The 23860-nt window shown below is 36.3% G+C and overlaps 1 protein-coding gene across 1 annotated transcript in view; it reads right to left on the reverse strand.

Annotated features, from left to right (window-relative positions):
* MYCBP2 (MYC binding protein 2) overlaps positions 1 to 23860 on the reverse strand; it is a 342008-nt gene that overhangs the window by 251047 nt on the left and 67101 nt on the right. Inside the window, exons 4-8 of the mRNA XM_036754198.1 lie at positions 10339 to 10492; positions 4931 to 5127; positions 4478 to 4720; positions 4122 to 4193; positions 2662 to 2758 (exon numbers count right to left, since the gene is read on the reverse strand). Of these exons, the coding sequence (XP_036610093.1) occupies positions 2662 to 2758; positions 4122 to 4193; positions 4478 to 4720; positions 4931 to 5127; positions 10339 to 10492 (763 nt within the window). The remainder of the gene's footprint in view (positions 1 to 2661; positions 2759 to 4121; positions 4194 to 4477; positions 4721 to 4930; positions 5128 to 10338; positions 10493 to 23860) is intronic.

Raw genomic sequence — 23860 nt, forward strand, 5'->3', positions numbered from 1 at the left:
TTATAATTTACTATTAAAAACAAGCTTCTATCATATTTTATCGGTAGTGTCCCTACCTAACACATGAATTACTGGAGTTTTAACCCTGTATTTTAAAAATATGCTACATATCAAGTCTGTTTATATAACAAGGGATACCTGTATTATAGAAGCACCAATGGGATCTGTATTAGTGATTGTTGTTGAGTAACAAAGACCACAAGCAAATCTAGCTTCTAAACAGACAGTATTCTTCAGCAAGCATAAAGAACACACACACACACACACACACACACACACACACACTCTCTCTCTCTCTCTCTCTCTCTCTCTCTCTCTCTCTCAAAAATAACTTCTGAAAACTGTACTATCTCTCTGTTAATCACTGTAAAAAAAAAGAATATTCCATTTCTAGCTGCACCTGCATCAAAGAAACACACAATTCCTTTCTTGGAATGCAGTAAAGGACCCCAAACAAGCTGGATTACTATAGATTTTTGCCCAGGAGCTAGCATACTTCCTTATTATAAATATGCAAAACACAGGCAGACCCTTACCCAAACAGAGAATTTCAGTGATCACAAACTGGAAATAGAAACTGGGAGACAAGGCCCACTGGAAGCCCAAGAGACTTGGTAATCAAAGAGAGGAGAAATCGAAAGAAAGAGTTCCTATTCCACTGTACAGAATACAAAGAAGTACAAGAAAGATGCTTCTCAAGCTCTAAGCAGTAAGATTTTAAACTAAAAAGCAAAGAAGAAAAACTCATTATTTCAGAAACAAGCAGGGACAAGGAATGGAGCGGCGCAGGAAAAGCAGCTCAATGGTCTGAGGCAGCCCATCATCAGACATGGACAATAAAAGGACATAAGGACACATAATATTAAAGCTATTCCTGGATACAAAGAATAAAGTGTCAATACGGTTAGAGCTTTACAGACTAAAATAAAACCAGAACAAACACTAAAGAATGTTGAAGAACTACTCTTTTAATTATGGCATTTTCTGGCCATCTATAAAGGCCAAAAACATTTCTAGAGAAAACAGGCTACAAATGCATGAAGCTGAAGGAATTACTCAGTTAATATACATTTTAAACATGTAGTTTACCAGCTGTAATCCTAACAATGAATTCTTCCATTCCTTGATTAGAAATCTAAATATTACACACATCCCTGGTGCCACTTCCCATTTTTCCCCACCAAAAAACCTGACACTATCCAAAGAGGAGTTGAAGTGAAAGTATCAGAAAAATGAAAGCAGCAGCTTCTTCATAGGTTTGAAAGGCTGAGTCTTCTTTCCAACAGTTTCAAATTTTTCTTTTGTCCTTCTTAAAAAAGTGTAAGATAAGATGGATTTATTCTCCAAGAATGTTTCTAGAATCTTCTATAAGTACATAAGAAACAGAAGAATGGGGATTCCCCTCCTGCCCCCATGGACTTTGTTCCATATCTTCTCCCTAAATATTACACATGCATATGAAATACAAGTATTTAAAGCAACCCCTTCTGGCCTATGAAGTTTCATCTAACATAACACCAAATACAGTGCAGAAGAATCCACAATTAATAACTAGATTATTCATCTTTATTTTCAGACAGTAAAATGATGAAGACAATTCTGAGAGGTTTTCAAACAGGTAAGAAGTGGTCATTCAAAAATGAGACTTAGAGAGAGAAAAATTGTATGGTCAGAGGACTTGGAATGAAAGGAAATCTGAATCTGACATTGAATAGTAACAATCCAAATTATCTGAAATTATCTGGAATTGAATAGTAACTATCCAAAATAAACAGTTACTCTATTACACAGAGTAACTAACTATATGAAACAGTGCTGGGTCTCAGTTGCCTTATCCATAAAATGGAATTACAATTGGAAAAATAATTTTTCAAGATATCATTCAAATTAACCAATCAATATAAATATTATTATATGTACTCATAGGAAATAAAATGTAACAAAAAGCATAGGGAAAAGTAGGCTCACAATGTATTCAAAATATAAATGTCACTTCACTGATAAAGAGATAAATTCATACAGTACCAATAATTAAAATTTATGGTAAAATGAATCAAGTCCTGGAAAGTCAGCTTGAAAGACTTTTCTTTTCAAAAAAATATCCTGTAGGACACAGATAAAAAATTTTTAAAGCCTTGCATACCTTTAATATTAATTTGTGATTCCAGAGGCATTTTTAAAAGAAAAAAATTCAAAATGCCCATTTGTGAAACAAGGTTCTCCAATAAAATCTTATTGTTAAAATAAAAAGAAAAATCAAGGTAGATGACTTGCCCAAGATTACATGGCAGTCACTGATAGATATACTACTAGTAAGAATTTCAAAACGTAAATTCAAATATTAAACCTCCCTTATTTCAATGGTCTAAATAATTTTTGCTAAAACATCAGGTTTTAGAAAGAGAATAATTTTAATATAAATATAAATTTTAATTAAAAAACTGTGTTATATGTAGCATTATACATATTGCTATACATGTGTTTGGGTCAAATACATCAAATTGACAAACTCTATCATTATTCAGGCTGAAATAGTCCTGGAACCTAGTTTCAGGCACATTTTTTGCTAATGCTTCCTCAATCATATGGCTAAACAGTCTAACCTATAAAATTCTTAAAAATGACTTACTAAGATATAATATCAACACCAGAATAACATACCTGGCAATGTTACAGTACCATCTTGTTCCAGTGTTTCAGGGTTTATTCTTATGGCTGTCATGCCGTGATTATTCATATCTCTATATAACAAATAACCCTGATAATAAAACATTTTATGTGTTATAAAATATTTTTCATTTTGTAAAACAAGTATCTTATTTTATAATTATAAAAAAAACATATTATATTCTTTGAGGATTATGATAAACAGATATTAGCTATATCTATGCATACATATCTTTAGCTAGTAAATATACACAAAAGAACACATATGCATTTTAATAATGGGATAGATGCTACACTATTTAATATATACTTAGTCATTTGAACCAGTAAGTGAATAGGTACTTTTACTTGGCAAAGACATACATATTATGTCCAAGATTACCTAAGCTAATTTTAAAATAAGTAAGCATGCAAATTAGCATTATAATTTAACAACTATTTTGAGAAAAAGTGATTCAACAAATTATAAGAGACCATTTAAAAGAATGAATAAAATCATGGTTCTAGTTACAGTTATCACTAAACTAAACTTGTCATCTTGTAAAATAAGGTGTATTTCCTAAAAGGCATTTTTTAGAAAACATGTTATATATTTAGAAGAAATAGTAATCAATATTTCCCAGCAGAATATAAATTTCAGGGGGGGGAGGGTGCGGTTCTTTATATCTCAACTGTCAAGGTAGGTGATAATTATTCAATTCAGTGACAAATTTCAAAGGAGATGACATTTTAGATATTTAAAAAGATTTTTATCATGAATTTGGTAAATCAAATTATAAGTCCTTCTGGGAAATTATTTTTACAAACAATTCTAGTGAATTTGAAAAACTGCTATGAATGATTATTTAGATTGATTGTTAATTGGAGAAAAGATTTGAAACTAGTAAGTTCACTGGGAAATCAATAAATTCAGACACTTTAAAAGTAAAAATTTGAAACAAGTAAACTTTTTGAGGATGCAATTAAAAACAATTTAAAAAATCCATAATAATGGCTTCCCACAATTCTCTTTTCAATACATTTAATAGCATCTAATTCGCAAAACTGCTTGTTTTAGAGACAATGTCACAGAATTTGTTCAAGTTGTTTTCAGGCAATACTTCTTTTAAAATGATCTTTACTTTTATAAATAATATCAAAAAGTTCATTCTTCCTTCCATGATACATAAAAATAAACTTTCTCCCCTCTACAACTGCTTATAAAACAAAATATTATGGGGAATAGAATATTTTGCTGCACTTTTACTTCAGAATTTTATAGCTGACAAAATAATAACTAAATACAGTGCTTTTTTTTTTCTTTTCCTATACTAGGAGAGTATGTGTGATTTGTAACCAAGAAGAGTCATGTTCTTTTAAATAAAGGAGGTATTTTGTTCCTTTTTTAATACATGTAAACAATAAGGCTCTAAGATTAAAAAAAAAAGTTTGTCTTGTTTTAGACATTCTCCTACCTGAGCATACCCTAACCAAGACTTTTTTTCTTTTCTGTTTTTGATGCGGGATGTAGAATTGTATATATGACCCTGTAAGATAACAAAAGTTAGTCTGACAATTATTAGAATGGCAGTTTCATATGTTACCACTTAATCACCTAGAAATATCATAATGACTATGGTGAGCTGAAAACAAAAGAACAGAACAAGGATACAAAAAATGGAAAACACTTAGCATTGAATTTTGATTAGTAGGCTTTTAAAAGAATCACTCATCAGTACTACTAGATTAGAAGGTATTTTAAAAGTCAAGCAAGTCATAAAAAATATGAAGAACCTTCTACTGTGGATTTTAACTACAAAGAGTACATTACCCTCACTGTTCCACTGTATCCAGAGCCAATTTTGTATAATCCATCCTTGCATAACAAATAGAGAAAAAACCCATCATTCTGAAGTAGGCATTGGTCATCTTCATCTACAGAAATTTCTTTCAAAGGCCACTTGTGCATCAATGCTGCCTTCTTAATACCATTGCTAAACCAGTCTTGAATTTGAATTTTGCCCACCAAAACAGCTTGTACACTCCTTTGGAGAGAGTTTAGAATTGTTGGCACCTACATGGGTACAAAATTACATTAGATGACTTTCAATATACAACATAGATAAGACAGTTATTAAAACACAGCATTTTAAAAATATGAAAATGATGCATAACACATAATTCTGTGTAAGTTAGTGACTTAAAAACAACTCAAAAAACAACTCGTTAAGAAATCTAAAGCAGAAAGTGTTTAAATATCAAAGTAAAAATACATATGAAATACCTGAATGGTTTGGCAAGCATGGCTGCCATTGTTAGTGAGGATAGCAGATATAGCCTGAAGAGTTCTTCCTGTTTCCCCCCAAGAAGCTACCAGGCTAAATAGACAAGCACAAGAAAGTGCAGTCAGGGACTGTCCTGTACTATCGCTCATTCCAGTACTTCGAACAGTAATTTCCAAAAGGAGCTGGAAAAGAGACTCTGTGGATAAAATAAAATTCTATTAAATAAGCAAAGTAAAATACATTTGACATATACTAACATAATTTCTTTCCCCTTTACTCTTCTTTCCCAAAAGTCAATTTGAACAGAACTAAAAAGAACATTAAAGACCATCTTGGTTTAGCTCCCTTATTTTAAATATAAATAAAATAAAACTTATAGATTCTATGAAACCTACTTAAAAAGTCACTTAAAACAGAGTTTTCAATTCACTTAAGGGAAAATCAAATCATGCAAGAAGTAAGCACAGATTTCACTTTAATCATTTCTCTTATAAAGTTGATGTAAAAAAAAAAATCAGTGGAGCCATAACTTTGTATTTACTTATTTGTAAGTCTTTGACATAACACAAAAGTTATGTTATCACTGTGATGTTATATAGTTAAGCACAAACAACTGGTGAAGGTAATGAGTTTTTATTTTTATCATACAGTTTTTGTTTTATTACTAATATCCCACCTATTATTTGCATATTATTTTAAAAACCTTTGGAGCATACTTTTTCAAGGCACTTTTCTATCCACAACAGCCCTGTGAGACAAGGCAGGAATTGTTATTTTCAGATAAAGAAACTAGAGATTAAGTAAATTAAGACCTAGACATTAAGTAATTTGTTCAAGGTCTCAGGGTCAGAGAATCTTAGAATTTGAGAGGTGGATGGGACCTCAGAGGTCATCTAGTCAAGCCCTCATTGCAAAACTAATCCATTTGATACTATGCTCCTTACCCCTAAAGGAAAAATTAAAAACAAAACAAAGTTTCTACTTGAAGCATCCAGGTTCTGCATGAAGACCTCTAATTTACCCGAGGGCCCAGTCTATTTTTGGATTTATCTCCAATTGTTAGGGATTTTTCCTCACATTGAACCAAAAGCTAACTAGCTACATAACTATGAAAGTCCTTCAAATATCTAAAGCCACTGACCATGCTTCTTGCTTTACTCTTGTTTTTTGTCCCCATTTTCTTCAACTTGTGTGACATGGTTTAAACTTCCTTCAACATTCTCATGGCCCTTCTGAAGACGTGTGTCTAGTTTGTTAATTGTCTTCCTAGAATTTAGTGCCCACAGAAGTGGTGGTGGTGGTGGTGATGATGGTGGTGGTGTCTATGGGTATGAAATAGTGCATGTCCCTGTCAGACTTTTTGATTTTCTGGTCAGTTTTTGCTCAACTTTCCTCATGCTGTCTTTTTTTATTCTTTATTAATAAAATCTTTTATCTACCAAAATACCTATTCTATTGTCAATATGATATTAATTCTGTAGCAGGGAAAGATAGTACTTGGGAGGATGTTAGGTCTGAAGGTAGCATCTAGGGGCTCCTTAAAAAAGAAAAACAATTGGGAAATAAACCACAAGGGTGACTGAAATCTTCTACCATATCAGAAGTAAGCTAACCAGAGGAGCAGCTGAGTGTCCCTTGTGGTTCTTAAAGATGGGAAGCCTTCTTTATCAATAACTATAGACCACTGTAGGTAGATGTAGACCTCAGTACTACAGTATCTCCTGGTGAATAACAAAATATCATTTGTTCACCCAGAATAGTAGTTCTCAAAGAGTGATCTACAAACCCCTGGGGATCCCCAAGACCCTTTCAGGGGATTCATGAGGTCAAAACTATTTTCATAATAAGATGTTATAATTTCTAATAGAGTAAACATTGCTGGGGGGGGGGGAATTCCAATGGTTTGGAATATTAAGCTTTGGGCATTATGTTTACCTACTAATGAAAAGCATAATAAAATTACTGAACAATGAAGGAACTGGTGCTGAACAACTCAGGGAAGAGGAAAAATATGTCAAAGATTGATTGATTGATTAAAGAGCCTGAAAATTTTTAAAAACTTAATAAAATCTACCAATACAGCAAACTCATAAATATGTGAGATGGGGTTGGGGAGTTTTCTCTTGGTCCTGGCCTGTGATTTCATTGGAATAGGGAATTCCCAGTGAGGAAAATTCCTCTACGAAGGCAGAACAACAATTGCTCTACAAGTTATAATATGCAAGATGCCTGGGGCACTAAGAGGTTGAGTGACTTGGATAGTGCCACACAGCCACATGTTAGAGGCAGTGGTGGGATTCAAATAAATTAACAACCTGTTCTGTTTCTGCTGATGCACTTCTGCTGATGCAGGCCCTGCCCCCTCTAACAACCAGTTCATGGAACTCAACCTAAAATTAGTTCCCAGCTCTACCAAACCGGCGCCAACCGGCTGAATCCCACTACTAGTTAGAGGCTGTACTAGAATCTCAGTTTTCCTAACTTTGAGGCCAGCTCTCTATCTCCTACACCATACTGCAACTCTGTAAGATATCACAAGGTAAGAAATCAAGTTATTAATGAAAAGTAATTGTCTTTTGATTTCTGTTCTTTCCTATAATGACATTAAATCATTTGGCAGGCAACAATATCCTATTAACCATGCTCTTAAAATAACAGATTTCAGTCCTTTCAGATCTTTCTGGTAACATAAAAATTCTTTTTAAAAAAGTTTATTTTTACATGGCATAAAAATTTAAATATCAAGCTATTTGTCCCACACATAACAAAATGAATAGCTAATAAAATACATATTCCACTAAATCATCTGGACTAGCAGGAAAAAGCAGAAACTTAAGTAAACATACAGCATTTGGGGAATGGCACTATACTTGAGCTGAATTCTTTTGATTTGGCAGCACAGCATATTCACTGAAGTGAACCTGAGCCACCTAGATCACATGCCAACTCACAGGGTTGAGCAAAGCTGTTCTTCACAATTAACTTGTATGTATGATGTTTAGTCAGAGAAGGAAGGTGCGGTGATGGGGAAAGGATTGCATTCATTTATTTAATCAACATGTAAGTGCCTAATATATGTAAAATACTGTGTCAGGTGCTGAGGAAGACATAATTGAGAGCCTGTTCCTCCTTCAGCTTAAAACCTTGTCAGCAAGCTGACATAGAAATAACTGGAACAATATTACAGACTTTAGATAAAAGAAAGTTGCAAAATACTATGAGAGTTTCAAAGAAGGAAAGATTGGGCAGCTAGGTGGCGCAGTGAGTACAGCACCGGCCCTGGAGTCAGGAGGACCTGAGTTCAAATCCAGCCTCGGACACCTGACACATGCAAGTCACTTAACCCCAATTGCCCTGCCAAAAAAAAACCCCAAAACGAAAACAACAACAACAACAAAAACCAAAGAAGGAAAGATCGTTTCTATCTTGGGAATTGAGGTAAGGATTATAGTGGAGATGTGAGAAGCCTTTATTCAGAAGATGGCATTTGAACATCACTGCAAAAGATACACAGATTTTAAGTTAGATATGGGATAGGAAAGTATATGGAACAATGTGAGCCTAAGAAAAGAGAGCAGTGAGTGCTAAGAGGTCCAATTTGGCTGGAAAGTAAATTACACAAAGAATACTAACATAAGATAATTTGCAAAGGTCAGCTGGAGATATGTTGTGGAGAAGCTTGAATGCCAGACTTAAGGAATTCAGAATTTATTTGGTGGACAACATGGAGTCACTCAAAAGGTTTGAGAAAGCAGAGTAACCTGATCAGAAGATAATAATAATAACTTGGATTTACACAGCGCTCTAAAATCTTCAAAATGTTTTATACCTTATCTCATTTGACCTTCAAAGCGTCCCTGAGAGGCAGGTACTATAGCTATTTGGATACAGTCTTTTAGATGAGAACGCTAAGGCTCAGACAGTTAGTCAGTGTTAGTAGCAGGATTCTGAACCTGGGTCTTCTTGACTCCAACTCTTATACTCTGTCCCCTGTGTTATGCTGCCCTCTCACAGGGATGTAAAGGGAAATAACACTGGAGGAAGAGATGAGGCATGAAGTTCAAGCACAAGGTAGTAAATTACAATGGTGGTAGTGGGGAAAGAAAGGGACAAGTGCAATGACACTGTACTGACAGGTAGATATGGATAACTGAGGGGATGAGGAGAGGGAAAGGAGAAGAATCCAAGATGAACCTGATCTGGGAGAAAAGTGAACAGAATGTACAACACAAGTGAAACATTACTCAGTGCAATTAGCTTTATTAAACAAACTAACAGTGAACTACTTTTTTTCAAGGCCTCATGCTTCTCTCTCTGTAACATTCATATTATATGTCTTGCACGTAATGGGTGACTAACAATGTCAACAATAGGGGAAAACCATCAATTCAGAAGTCGTGCTTCTGTTTATGCTTCTATTCTTTAAGGCTACCAAATGTTTTAGTCTTGATTACAGAAATGTCTGCTGACTGACTCTTTGGTATAAAATCACAGGATCACAGGTTTGATTTGGCACTGGGAACAGACTTAAGGAGTTATCTAGTCCTTCCTTTTAATTTTACAGATGAGAAAACTTAGTTTAAGTGCTATTCATTTATTTATTCATTCGAACAGCATTAATCAAATGTCTACTGTGTTCTAGGCACTGGGGACACGAAACAAAAACAAAGCAGTCCCTGAACTTGAGTAGCTTACATTCTACTGAGAGAAAAACATGCACACAGGTAAATAAAAACGAAAGGCACACAAAAGTATTTCAGGGTAGAAAAATACTAGCAACTCAGGGGACTTGGTTAGGCCTTGGGTACAAGAGGGCACTTGAGCTGAGCCTCAATGGAAGCTAGAGATTCTTAGATTTGCCCAGGGTCACAAAGATTATAAGTGGTAGCAACAGAATTTAAATCTAGGTCTTCTGACTCCAAATTCACCACTGTCTCCATGTGTTCATTAATTTATAGATAATTTTAGTCCCTCACTCTTCTTTCTCTTTCCATTTTAAAAAATTATTTTAGTCTATTACACTAGTGCTAGCCAGAGTTGGGGGTAGAAGGAGGAGGAGTCAAATTTTATATTAATCCCATTTTATTGTTGTTAATAGTTCTGGTTTTTAAAAAAAAAATTGGTGACAAAAGTTTAAATATTAATAACCAAAACAAGTTTTCTGAGTTACATGTGGATATTTATATTATTTTCATCAACTACAGTCACTATAAAGAACCATTTTCTATACCTAAATTGTGGCTCCTAAATAGCACTAGTGACAATAATGAAAGAAGAAAGTCTTTAAGCCTTCTTTTTATCTGTTTCATCATATTAATCAGAGATGACATTTCACAGTATTTTGTACACTTATTTAGAGCAAGTGCTTGGTTAAATGAATCACTCATCAACAAGTATGAGATCTTACCAAGAACCTCAGGTGGTTCTGACTGGAGGCCTTCTGGCTGTTGACCCTGCAACACATTAAGCAGAGCTTGCAGACTCCTAAGACACAGGGATGGATGAGAAAACCGTGTCTCTTTGATCAACTCAAAAACTTCACAAAGTCCAACTTCAATGATCTAATTGAGATAAAAATATACATAAGGTACATAAAGTTATAATAAGCCTGCAAATAAAATATTTCTTGAACAATTTACTTGGCAGAAGCATTTCCTTAACAGAATATCTGATGGCAAGGTACTAAGACCAATAAAAAGCAAATTCAAGTTCAAGACTGAGGAAATCTCTCACTTTTCTTATATGGTAAGAACCAAACCAAGAAGCTACTCACAATAATTGTCATGATTTTCTTACAAAAGCTGCATTTATCCATTAATTTTTTTATTTGTGGGCTATACTCTACAATTCTTACCTACAATGCAATAATAACAAGTGATAATGCTACTAAATGCCAGTTGTGACCAAAACCCAAGGCTATATAGACAGAACTATGTATGTATATTTACACTCATATCATATATACATATATATGTTACTATATGTATATACGTGTATGTATGTGTATATAGAGAGAGTGAAAAAATAACTAGGAATCACCTTTGGCAATTCTCCCATGATAATTCTTTAAGGATGAAGGACCATCATGATTCTACTTCAGAAAATGTTCACCTGAGTATTCTGTGGGATTTTTATTCCAGTCATTCATTCATCTTTGGGATTTGGAAAAATCTACTTCATATTCTAATATTAATGAGGACATTTATGAGTAGGCTGTGATCGTTATTATTTGACAATTCTTATGCTTCCAAAGGTGCTTCTGTACAACAAAAAGAATATACATTTGCACAGTGATTTAATGTATACTAAGCAACCTTTAAGGTAGGTGGTACAGGTATCATATGCCCATTTTACAGAGGAAGGAACTGAGATTCAAAAGCATGACATCCCATGAGTCATGCACTTAATAAGCAGCAGAATTAGGATTGAAACCCAAGTGTGTCCTGATTTCAAGTTCAGAGCATGTCCTACTCTGCCATGCTACCTACCAAGGAGGTCATAACCTTAAAAACTAAATGTAGTAGTCCTCAGATTAGAAAAATAATAATCCTCATTTTAATTTCCTCTACTTTCTGTCTGAAAATTGCATTCAAACTATATTACCGAAAAGTGCTGTACTATAGAAAAGTTATGATATTGACCAAATGACTGCCCTACCAATTCTACTAATTAGAACAGTATTTCCAGTGGTTCTGTGGCAGTTCATCTGAAACCACACATATATAAAGAACTATAACCCTGTTCCAGGGCCACAAGCTCTAGTATCAAAGAATGGTAGATTTAGTAGTCATGACAGAAAACTACATTTAGTAGCTTCTGATAGTAGTTTCATGAAGGAGTATTTTTTTTTTAAGAGCACATACTCTCAATTACAAACTCAAAAGAGAAAGACAAAGCTAACATCTTTGTTTCCCTTAGTAACACTGTGGTTCTATGAACTTAATTATATTTTTTTCCTGTTCCATTTCTTGGAGGAAACAAATTCTTCAAGTTTCCTACCTAAATTTATTTCTTTGGGAGTTTCAACAATCCTTATTAAAGTGAATATTCCAGGATTGGGTAAGCAAGATAACAATCACCCTATTCATATTGTTCATGAATTTTACAGACTTCAATATTACACTCATTTAGTACTGACCTTTAATGTCTACACTAATATGTCTCTAATATTTTTAGCAGCCTTTTTCTTGATTTTTTTCAATGCTTTATTTGATGTGCAAGGATTGGGGCTGCATCAAGTGTTCAAGGTGAGAATGAACTAGTTTTGTAGAATTTGTTTGCAATGATGCCCAATCTTCCGATGGCCTTTATTTATTTATTTTTTGGGTAGGGAAGGGATGAGGTAATCTTTTACCTGCCTACTTGAAGCCAATCTTCCTTTTGTTTTGCCTCATGAGATCTTTCTGCAGTTCCATCCTGTTACTTTGGGATTTCACTGCCTAGATTTCAGGGTACTTTGCTAATTTAAAAGCTTCAATATGTATTCCCTCACTGAGAATTAATTCATGAAATGTGAAATAAAACCAGATCCAACTAACAATCCCTTGGCAATGTTTTCTCTCCCTTAAAAGAAATTATCTGTTATCCATCTCTGATAAATCATAAAGGATTCTTCCCAATTCTACGGAGATGGAAAAAAATAAATGTGGGTACAGAATGAGATGCAAATACCCTGCCTAAAATATATATATATATATATTTGGATGCTGCTCCTAATAGTGCATATGGTACATGGAGGCAGCATGGTATTGTCCTTATGAAGGCAGAAACGACATGACTGGACAGGTGACTGGATGGGAGATGAGTGAGAATAAGGAAATGAGGATGACACCTAGGGATGCCTGTACGATTGGGAAGGTGGTAGTGCCCTTGACAGTAATAGATATTTTAGAAAAAGGGAAAAGTCTGAGGGAAAAGATGAGTTCAGTTTTGCACATTTTGAATTTAAGATGTCTATGGACATCCTGATCAAGATGTTCAACAGGCAGTTAGAAATATAAGAATGGAGGTCAGAAGAGAGGTCAGAACTGAATAAGTAGATCTGAGAGTCATCAACATAGAAATAATAACTGAAACCACAGGAGCTGATGTGATTATCAAGTGAAATTGTACATAGTGAAGATAGGAAGACACAGGATAGAGCCTTAGGGGCCAATCACAGTTGGTAGAGGTGACCTAGCTGAAGATTCAGCAAAGGAGACTGAGAAGCAATGGTCACAGGAAGGAAGAGAACTAGGAAAAAGCAGTGTCATGAAAAACTACAGAGTATCAAGAAGAAGAGAGTGATTGGTTGTGTCAAAGGCTTCAGAGAGGTCAAGAAGTATTGAGAAAAGGTCATTCAATTTGGCAATTAAGAGATCATTGATAACTTTGGGGAGAGCAGGTTCGTCTGAATGATGAGTTAGAAGACAACTTCCAAAGAGTAGAAGAGAGGAAGAGGAAAGGAAGCAGAGGCACTGATTGCAAGTCTGCCCAGATAATTCAGGTGGCCCATTACTGCTACAGTCAATGCCAGGTTTGACACATTTTATACTCCTTATCTATTTCCTTCTTTTGTCAAAACATCTGTAACAATAGATTCTTAACAATATTGTTTCTGTTTCTCCCTCCATTGGTCCAGACCAGAGGTTCCCAAACTTATTTGGCCTACCACCCCCTTTAAAAAAAATTACTCAGTGCCCTCCCGGAAATCAACTTTGTTTAACTGTTTAATAGGCTTTTTAAAAAATTGCATCATTTCAAAAAATATATAAGATATATATATATATATATATTTTAAATGATTCATCTTAAGTTCAATAGTTTATTGTAAATTTGTGATTTTTTTCTTGCATTGAAATTTTGATGACATAATATTATAACATATAATTTTGTATCACTGTATTGTAAACAAGTCATTACACACACATATTCCTGCCAGTGCATGTTGGACTTCTGACAATGTGTGACAAACATACCTGCCAATACTTATTGTTAAGACCTGTCAGCAGACTTGACCACTGATCAGCTATAACTTGCATTTTGCATGTTTATTTAGAAAATAATGTAACCACTACAACTAACTTTGTTACAACAGATGAAACATGTATGAACAGTTCTTCAAAATTTTCTTCTCTTCTTTCCTTATGCTTCCACCACCCCCTTATTTTTATTCAACATTCCCCAATTGCACCCAAGGGAACTACCACCCCTGTGGATTGTTCCAGTGCCCCTGCAGAGGGCAGTCGCCCACTTTGGGAATCCATGGTCCAGATCGAAATGATTTCCTGTATCATTCTTCCCTGTACCCAACCTTTGATTCATGTGTTTTTCTCACATGGATGTATCTTATTAATATGCAACTGTACACTTTTGCTCCCATTTTATCTATTCTGTTTCCTTCTGTCAAACATACACCTATTCTTTCCATAGCTTTTTTTCACTCGTAACATATGGTTCCCTCCTAACAATCCCAGGAGGACCCATCAGGTTGAATTTGACATCTTGTAGTAAGATATCCAGTACACTTTATTATCTGTACTTGGTGTACTTGTATACAGACAGCTGGTTACATATGTTTTGTTGCTGGATCTTTTCTGCAAGTCTGTGTTCTGTAAATTACTTGTCTTTTCTGCTGATGCTATTATTCTCTTAGCTTCCTTTCTTTTCTTCTTCTGTCCTCTGACACCTGAAATCCAACTGAGTACCTACGATTCTGCTTACCATACCTTTGACTCCCTAGACAGAAATTCCCTTCTTTGTCCATTCCCTTATATGTGTGTTATAGATTTCACCCTGCTGAATCTAAGCTCCTTGAGGGCAAGGAATGTTTCACTTTTGTATTTGCATCTTTAGTATTTAGCATATTGTCTAGCAAATAGTACTTAATGTTTTTCATTCATTCATTCATTCACTCATGCATGTATGCATTCACATATTCCATGGAAAGACAGTACTACTCTAAAATCCTTTTGTCAGAATGACAAATGGTGACTTTAGTACCCTTAACAAAGAATAACCAACCATTACTACTTATCTATTCCTTCTGCCTCAATTACTGCATGACACCTTTAGAACAACATCATTATAACTTGAAGCAAGAGGAAGAGAAAGGGGAGAAGGGGAAGGGAAAAAAAGGAAGACAAGCAAGCATTATTAAGCACCTACTATGTACCAGGTACTGTGCTAAATGCTTTGCAAATGTTATTTCATTCTACCTGCACAACAACCCTGAGAGACAGGCATGATTATTACCTATCATTTTACAGTTAAGGAAACTGAGGAAAGCAGAGATTAAGTGACCTCCCCAAAGTCACACAGCTATTAAGTGTCTGAGGCCATATGTGAACTCAGAGTTCTTCCTGTCTCCAGACCTAGTACTGCACCACCTAGCTGTGTCATAATAAACTCCTTCCTTAGAGGTTGTCCTTCAAACTGCCCACTCTTTAGGACAGGGGTTTCTAAACTGGAGTCTGTGAACTTTTAAAAAAATATTTTTGATAACAGTATTTCAATGTAACTGGTTTACTTTGTAAATCTATTACAGTATTCTAAGAAGGAGTTAATAAGCTTTATAGGGTTGTCAAATAGGTCCATTAAGCAAAAATGGTTAAGAAATCTGGCTCTACGAAAAAAAGGCTCAAGCTTTTTTTTTCAGTTGTGTCTGATCTTCATGACCCCATTTGGGGTTTTCTTGGCAGAGGTATTGGAGTAGTTTGCCATTCCATTCTCCAGCTCATTTTATAGATAAGGAAACTGAGGCAAACAAAGTTAAGTGACTTGCCCAGGGTCACATAGCTATTAAATGTCTGAGGTCAGATTTGAACTCAGGAAGATGAGTCTTCCTGACTCCAGGCCCACACCCTATCCATTGTGACACTCAGCTGCCCTTTAAACATTTTAAGTAACACCAAATGTTAAATGTGTCCATCTTCCATCTTTCATCCTCCTGATTGAGGTTAACATTACAGTGTGCCTCTCTGGATTATTTTTATTCTTAATTTTCTTGCTGAAGCACTTCTATTCTATTAGGAAACTCCATTCTTGTTAACTTTAACTGGAGGATTGTTACTCCACTCCTTTCACCTTCTTAGCTAGATGGGGAAATCAACCTGTATTTTGTGTTATAAATCACTGGCAGAAACATGAAAAATACTTGCAATTCACTGAAAAAGTCCCTAGGGTCTACAAACATAATGGAAATCAAATCCTCAGTCTTCTATCAATTGCATTGGTAGTTCTCAAGGTTACCTCTCAGGCATCCAGAACAAATCAAGCTACATGGAAGTCTGTTCTATCCTGGAAGCTACTGTTTAAACAGGACATTAAGAAGCTAGAGTACCTCTAAATGAGGGCAGGAACTCAGAAAAGTACTTGAAAAAATGTTAAATAAAATCATAGAATTTTAAATAGGCAAGGAGGTCAGAAATCATTGGATTCAACTGCCTCATTTCACAGATAAGGAAATAAGGCTAGGAGAGGTTTGACAAAGTAAGTTTATATGCTGATTAGTGACAGAACTAGGACTTGATCTCCAATTGTCTAAGCCTTGTGTGTTTTTCACCTTTTCATAATGTCTATAACTACATAAAGACTGTATAGGAACTAGCAACATTTAGCCTGGAAAAGGGAAGACTCTGCTTCACTCCCTAGGTCCTAACCTTTCCCAGCAAAAGACTACCTAAAAGCAATATTTCCAAGCCACTGTCCCTCCAAGCACTCACTGAAAAAGTCCCCAGGTTTCAGTAATATCCCCTCCCTTTGATGCCTGAGTAAGCTCTGCACCATGTTCAACTGGCCCCCATTGATTCTCCAGGGAAATCAAGAATTTGACAACATGGCTCTAAGTATTTTCTCTGACATTTACTAGTCATATGATCCTTGACAAGTGAGTTAACCTCTTACAACTTTTTGCTTTAGCATTTTTTAAGTGGGAATAATAATAATAAAATGGGAACAACAGTAATGCTATCTGTCAGGACTAACGTAAAGATGAAATAATGCATGAAGGGCACTTTGTAAAATAAGGGCTATATGAATTATAGTTTTTCAATTTTTTTTAAAAAAGGATTTGTTCTCAGCTTGAAAATTAGTACTTGAGGCAGGGTGGAGCCAAGATGGTGGCTGGAAAGCAGGGACTTACGTGAGCTCCCCACCAGGTCCCTCCAAAAACCTATAAAAAATGGCTCTGAACAAATTCTAGAATTGCAGAAAGCACAAAATAGCAGAGGGAAACAGGGCTCCAGACTAGGACAGCCTGGATGGTCGCTGGGTAAGGTCTATCGTGCACGGAGCTGGGAGTGGAGGGGAGCAGAGCCCAGCGTGGGCAGCAGCAAGACCAACCAGACCAGAAGCTGGTCAGAACAGGCCCTAGCGCCCTGAATCAGTGAGCTGTGGCAGTTACCAGACTTCTCAACCCACAAACACCAAAGACAACAGAGAAGGTTAGTGGGAAAAGCTGTGGGGAGTGGAAGGAATTCCAGGTTAGGCCACCACCCTGGGGACAGCAGAGGTGGTGCAGCTACAGAACTACAACTGCAGTTGCTTCCTGCCCCAGGCCCACCTGGTGGGAGGAATTAAGTATGGGATCAGAGCAGGAGTGCAGAGCCTGCCTAAAATCTGAGTCAGGTCCAGGTTGGTGGTTCTTGGAGGAGGAGTGCTGGTGTGGCAGAGCTGGCTGTATAGAAATAGCTCTGAAAACAACAGTGCATCCCCTCAAGCTTGGAACAAAGTACTCTTTGCTCTACAAGCAGTCATACCCCAACAAAAAACTCAAGAGTCAAGTAAGCTGGCTGGGAACATGGCCAGGCAGCGAAAATGGACTCAGATTCAGTATCAGACTTTGGAATCTTTCTTTGGTGCCAAAGAAGACCAAAACATACAGCCAGAAGAAGTCAACAAAGTCAAAGAGCCTACATCAAAAGCCTCCAAGAAAAACATGAACTGGTCTCAGGCCATGGAAGAGCTCAAAAAGGATTTGGAAAAGCAAGTTAAGAGAAGTAGAGGAAAAATTGGGAAGAGAAATGAGAATGATGAGAGAAAACCATGAAAAACAAGTCAACGACTTGCTAAAGGAGAGTCAAAAAAAAAATACAGAAAAAATATTCTCTTCCTGATATTTGACTTTCACATGACAATGCCATTTCCAACTTATTTTAAACTCAATTATGAGTCTCTACAGAAAGATTCAAGGCTGAAAAAAAATTAGCAAATTCATCCTAACATAAAAAGTTTTAAAAATATACTTTCTTTCCTAATATCTTCAAATCACATGAGAACCTGACAGCTAAAAAAGCAACAGAAGAAATCTGCTACTGGGGACACTTTTCCTTTCTCACTATGAAAGGTCAGGCTGTTCATCTCTGGAGGTATGACAGAAGTTATCCAGCCTTCAATGAAGTCATGAGTAACTTCAGAGAAAATAGGGAATCTGTGGCATTCCTTAATGAAAGAGGTAACATGCTACCGGACTGAAAGAACTAGCTGCTATTAGAATTTAGTTTCTGGAATGAAGCAATCCTCAGATCAGGGCATGAGGTTTTACATGATATTAGGCCTTATCAACTTAGATCGGGATCAATGATTGAACGGGGCAACTACTGGGATTATATAATAAGTTTTAGCCTGGACAACCATGAAGTAATTGGAAGTTTTTCTCAGATTGGGCAGTTTATATGTGGCATACCACCTAAGTGCTAAAAAGAATCTTTAGCGTAGGAGGAGAATAAGGAATGTAATATGGCATAAACATAACTGGGAAGAATTGTTATAAGGTACCAGATATTGGGTATCTGGATTTACTACTACTACTACCACCACCACTAATCACCACCACCACTACCACCATCACCACCTACCTTTACATGGTACTTTAAGATTTGCAAATCACTTTACAAATATTATCTCATTTTACCCTCTCAACAACCCTAGGAAGTAGGTACTCTTATTATTCCTTCTACAGATGAGAAAACAGAGGCAGAGAGAGGCTAAATGACTTGACCAAGGTCATACAACTATTGTGTCAAGTCAAATTTTAACTGGGTCTTCCTGACACTAGGTCCAGTGCTTTGTCCACTAAACTACCTAGCTGTCTGACTGATTTCAACAAGATGTGACTAAAGTCCTTTTTCTAATAAATATTTCTATTAACACACTAACATCTCAATGAACTACTATTTAACAGAAGATAAAAAAAAGCTCACAGGCTGGAAAAATGGGCAAAATCTAATAAGATGGAATTTAAGGAGTACATGTATACTATGCAATTGAGCTCAAATAGGCAACTTTGTAAACACAATATCTTAAAGGAATGGGTAAACAAACAACTGGGATTTTAGCGGACTATAAACTCTACACGAGTTCACAATATGACATGATAATCAAATCATATCAGAAAATATAGTAAAAGATGTACAGAGAGAAGTGATTGTCCTGCTGTAGTGGTCATACCATACCTGGGACATTGTTTCAGTTCAGACTGCCACATTTTTAAAAAGGACAATGACAAGCTGAAATGCATAACAAAGACCATGACCAGGATAGTGAAAGTCCTAACAGAAGACTATGCCGTTGGATGATTCATTTCAATGCACAAAGAACATACATTAGTGCCTGTTTTGACCAAGACACCACACTAGGTGCTGAGGACACAAAGACAAAAAACAAAACACCTCTGTCAACAAAGAACTTATGCTCTAGTAAAAAGATAAACCACATACACAAATAAATAAATAGAAACTAATTTGGGGAGGGAGGAGCACTAATACCTGGCAGGATAGCAAAGTACTTTGTATAGGAGGTACTACCTGTGCTGATCCTTGAAGATAAGGAATTATAAGTGGTAAATGTAAAAAAAGTACACCCTACCAATGGAGACAGCCTTTGCAGAGGCAGAGAAACAAAAGGTGAAATACTGAATCTTGGGAATAAGTAACAAGTCTAGTTTAGGAGGAAGACAGAGATTGCACGAATAAGAGAAACTCTAGGAACAAAGGTAAGATTGAGATTGTAGATGATTTTAAATGTCAGTCAACTAGCACTTATTAAGCATCTACTATGTTTGAGGCACTGTGCTAAGTACTGCCAGGCTAAAGAGTTTGTGTTTTATCCTAAAGGCAATAGGAAACCATTAAAAGCTTTAAAGCAAAGGACTGACAAATCCTTGGGAAGATTATTTTAGCAGCTGCATGAAGAATAAATTGAAGAGTGGAGAAACTGAAGCAGTGTAACCATTAAAGAAAATATTACAACAATGGAGATGGTCCTGAACTAAAGCACTCTGAATAAAAAAAGACAAACGCAAGAGATGTCATGGTGGCAGAATCCAAGAAATGGAGCAAGTGATAAGACACTAGTGTGAAGCAAGGGAAAGAGTCAAAAATAAATCAATCAATAAGCATTTACTAAGGACCTACTGATATGCCAGTAATTGAAGATTTAAAAACAAAAATTAAACCCTTAAGGAGCTTACACTATAACAAGAAAATGGGTACAACGTATACATATATAAGCATATACAAAACATATACAAAGTAACCTTAGAGAAAAGACATTAGCCGTTGAAAAGACCAAAAAAGCCCTCATGTAAAAGGTGGCACTTGAGCAGAATCTTGAAAGCAACCAGGGATTCCGAGAGGTGGACAAGGTATGTATTCCAGACTTAGAAAACATAGTACAAAGACATGGAGGTGTGGAGAGTCATGTCAGGAACAGCAGGAAGGCCATGAAGGAGAACAGTACACAAAGAAGGGTAAAAAGGTTAGATGGGACCAAATTATGAAGAATTCTAAATGTCAAAGAGGAGCTAAGATGTTATCCTAGAGATGGTCAGACATACTTCAGGAAAATCATTTTTGTGACTGTATGGAGAATGGGCTGAAGTGAGTAAAAATGAGGCAGGGAAAACAATTAGGAGGCTACTTTTAACAGTATGAGGGAAGAATAAGAAGAGTCCGAATCAGGGTGCTCTCTGGAAATGGAAAGAAGGGAACAGATATAAGAGATGTTATGAAGGTAGAAGTAACAAGAATTGGCAACAACCGACTAGATATTTAGAAGGAGAGTGGGGAGGCAAGTGGAAGAGGATCTAGTAGGATGCCCTTGGATAGCCATGAGTAAACACACAATAACCATGTAGCTAGAAAGGGCAAAGAGCTATTATTCCACCCTTTCCTATGTTATATCACTAAGAGTGGGAGACAAAACTTGTACGTGTGGTGGTCAAGAAAGGGAAAGGCTAAGGAGCCCCAAAGATGGTACAATGAATGACAGGGCAGTCAGCTAACACAACCTTTCCAGGAAAAGAGGTAGAAATGAGGAGGGGGTGGAGAAAACCATATGGGTGGATGGGATGTGAAGCATGCTCTGCTGGTCTGGGGCCAGCTGGTATAGTGGGTTAGTAGGGTTTGCACTAGCTAGCTCATTCACTCACCAATTAAGAAGGCTTGGGATAAGATGGGAGTTCTGAAGATGAGTAGATTAAGTTTCCCAGCAACTGGGGACATTTTTCTGGCAGTCTGGTCCCAGGTTGCTATTTCAGGTAGGGAGAAGCAGTGCAATGGCAGAGTAAATGGCAAGCTGGCTGCAATGTAGGAGGGAGTCTACACCTCTGCAAAAGGAAACTGATTCATAGGAATTAGGACACTTTAGATTTAAAGATGGAAGGGGGCTCTTACATCATCTACCTATCTTTTTTTAATTTCTGAAACAAATGGATATATACTAAGGATTTAAAGTCAAATACACGTTGTTGGAGAATGTATCTGATTTTGTGAGAGTAAATATGAGTTATTTTTCCCCATTAAAATGTAAATTCCTCGAGGGTAACAGCTGTTTCACTTGCTTTCATTTGCATCCCCAGCAATTAGCACAGTGCCTGGCACATAGTAAGCACTTACTCAATGCTCTATATATCTATGTATAAAAGCACTGTGCTACTTTTTAAAAGACAACAATGAACAGCAGTTCACATTCTATTAAGGAAACACAACATGTAACAAATAGTGGAAGAAAAAGGAAAAGGAGGGGAGAAGGAGGGGAGGAAAAGGAGATGGAAGAGGGGAGGGGAGAAAATTAACAACCAGGGACAGCAAAGGCTTCCCAGAGTAAGAAACAAGGATTGGAGATGGAGATGAGGAGGGAACAAACAAACACTTTAAATAAACCCTAGAAAATACATATATGGTACAGAAAGAAAAAAAGGGGAAGCAGGTGCAAGAACTGAGCACCAATATATAATAGCAGCAACTGGGAAAGGAAATTGATTATGGATTGTGGGGCTCTTTTAACTCAGGGAATCAAGTAGACTCAGAGGTCAATGCATTAGTTATAGATTGGTCAAAGTCAAACACCTGGAGTTATGAGTGAAGGTTCTTTAGACAAACTGCAAATGAAGAGCTGGTGCAACAGGAATGTGACTAAGGTTCACCAAGCCCTAAATTCCTAAATCTTGCCCTCCGGAGCTACAAAGAAGAAAGTCTGCTTAATCTCCCCTACCTCCCTCACCTTTTGTTCTCTCTTTTCCAGACTGAAAAGCCCTTACCATCTTTCTAAGACATGTTCTTCAGATCCTTGACCAACTTCTTGATGGGTTCCAACTTGTATATGTATCTCTTAAAATGTGGCACCCAGGGTAAATTATTCAACAAGTACTTATTAAGCATCTACTATGAGTTAGGCACTGGGAATACAAAAAAAAAAGGCAAATTGAACACAGTGATTCAGTCAATTAAGACTCGTGCTACGCAGATGCAAAATTTTGTATATACATGGCAAGTAGGTGGCATAGTAAATAGAGCACCGGCCCTTGGAGTCAGGAGGACCTGAGTTCAAATATGGCCTCAGACACTTGACACATACTAGCTGTGTAACCTTGGGCAAGTCACTTAACCCCAATTGCCTTGCTTTCCCCTCTCCAAAAAAAAAAAAAAAGAAAAAAGAAAGGAAGAAAGAAAGAAAGAAAGAAATCAGATCTATAAAGCTTAAACACTAGGTCTCCAAAGAAAAATAAATGTTTGGATGAATGTTATTCTTAAGAATTTATTCCCTCAATACACAGAAGGAAAATATACATAAGAATTCACTGGAGTAGAGAACCTCTAAAGGTATTTATTCTCCAGATGAAAAAGGCAATAATCCTAGGAGGATAGTAGATGAAATGCTAAAACAGGCATCAGATAATTTGGGTACTATTTTTAACTCCTAAATACATAAAAGGAGAAGTCAATAGTGATTGTTTTGAATACTTGCTTTAGCCAATCTTTAAATGAAAACACACTCAATTGAATTCAGGCATTTGTGGATAATGATATTTATGGAAATGTTATTTACATAATTTCATCGTGGCAGTGCCTTAAAATGACCATATTGATAATGACTTCTTTACATGCAATGTGGTTTGCATATGAGTTCCACTGAGTTCAGTATCTGCATAGTCTGCCTTCCCACACCAAGTTTTTTCCTAATTCTAGGGGACATTGACAAGTATTTTAACTTTCTTAGTCTACTCATCTCCCATTACCTATTCATCCACTTCACCTCAGCTACACAAAGGGATGGCCATAACCTCGATCCTGCCATACCCACAAGTATTCAAGTTCAAGAACTTGTAATTCTCTTTGTCTGAAAAGGGAAGGGAATAAAACATTTATTAAGCATCTACTGTGTTTCAGGAATTGTCCTAAGCATTTTACATATATCACCTCATTTGATTGCACAATAATCCTGCAAGGTAGTTGTTATTATGATCCCGATTTTACAGTTAAGGAAACTGAGGGAGAGGTTAAATGACTTGCCCAGAGTCACACAGCCAATAAGTGCCTGACGTTGGATTTGAACTCAGGTCTTTCTGACTCTATCTTATCTCATCCTAGTCTTTTATCTTATCTTGTCCTCTCTCCCTAGTCTCACTCTTCAAACTCATCATGACTTCCAATCCCTCTATCCCTCAGTAC

Source organism: Trichosurus vulpecula, chromosome 4 (assembly GCF_011100635.1).
Source record: "Trichosurus vulpecula isolate mTriVul1 chromosome 4, mTriVul1.pri, whole genome shotgun sequence".
In the NCBI taxonomy this organism is placed as follows: domain Eukaryota; kingdom Metazoa; phylum Chordata; class Mammalia; order Diprotodontia; family Phalangeridae; genus Trichosurus; species Trichosurus vulpecula.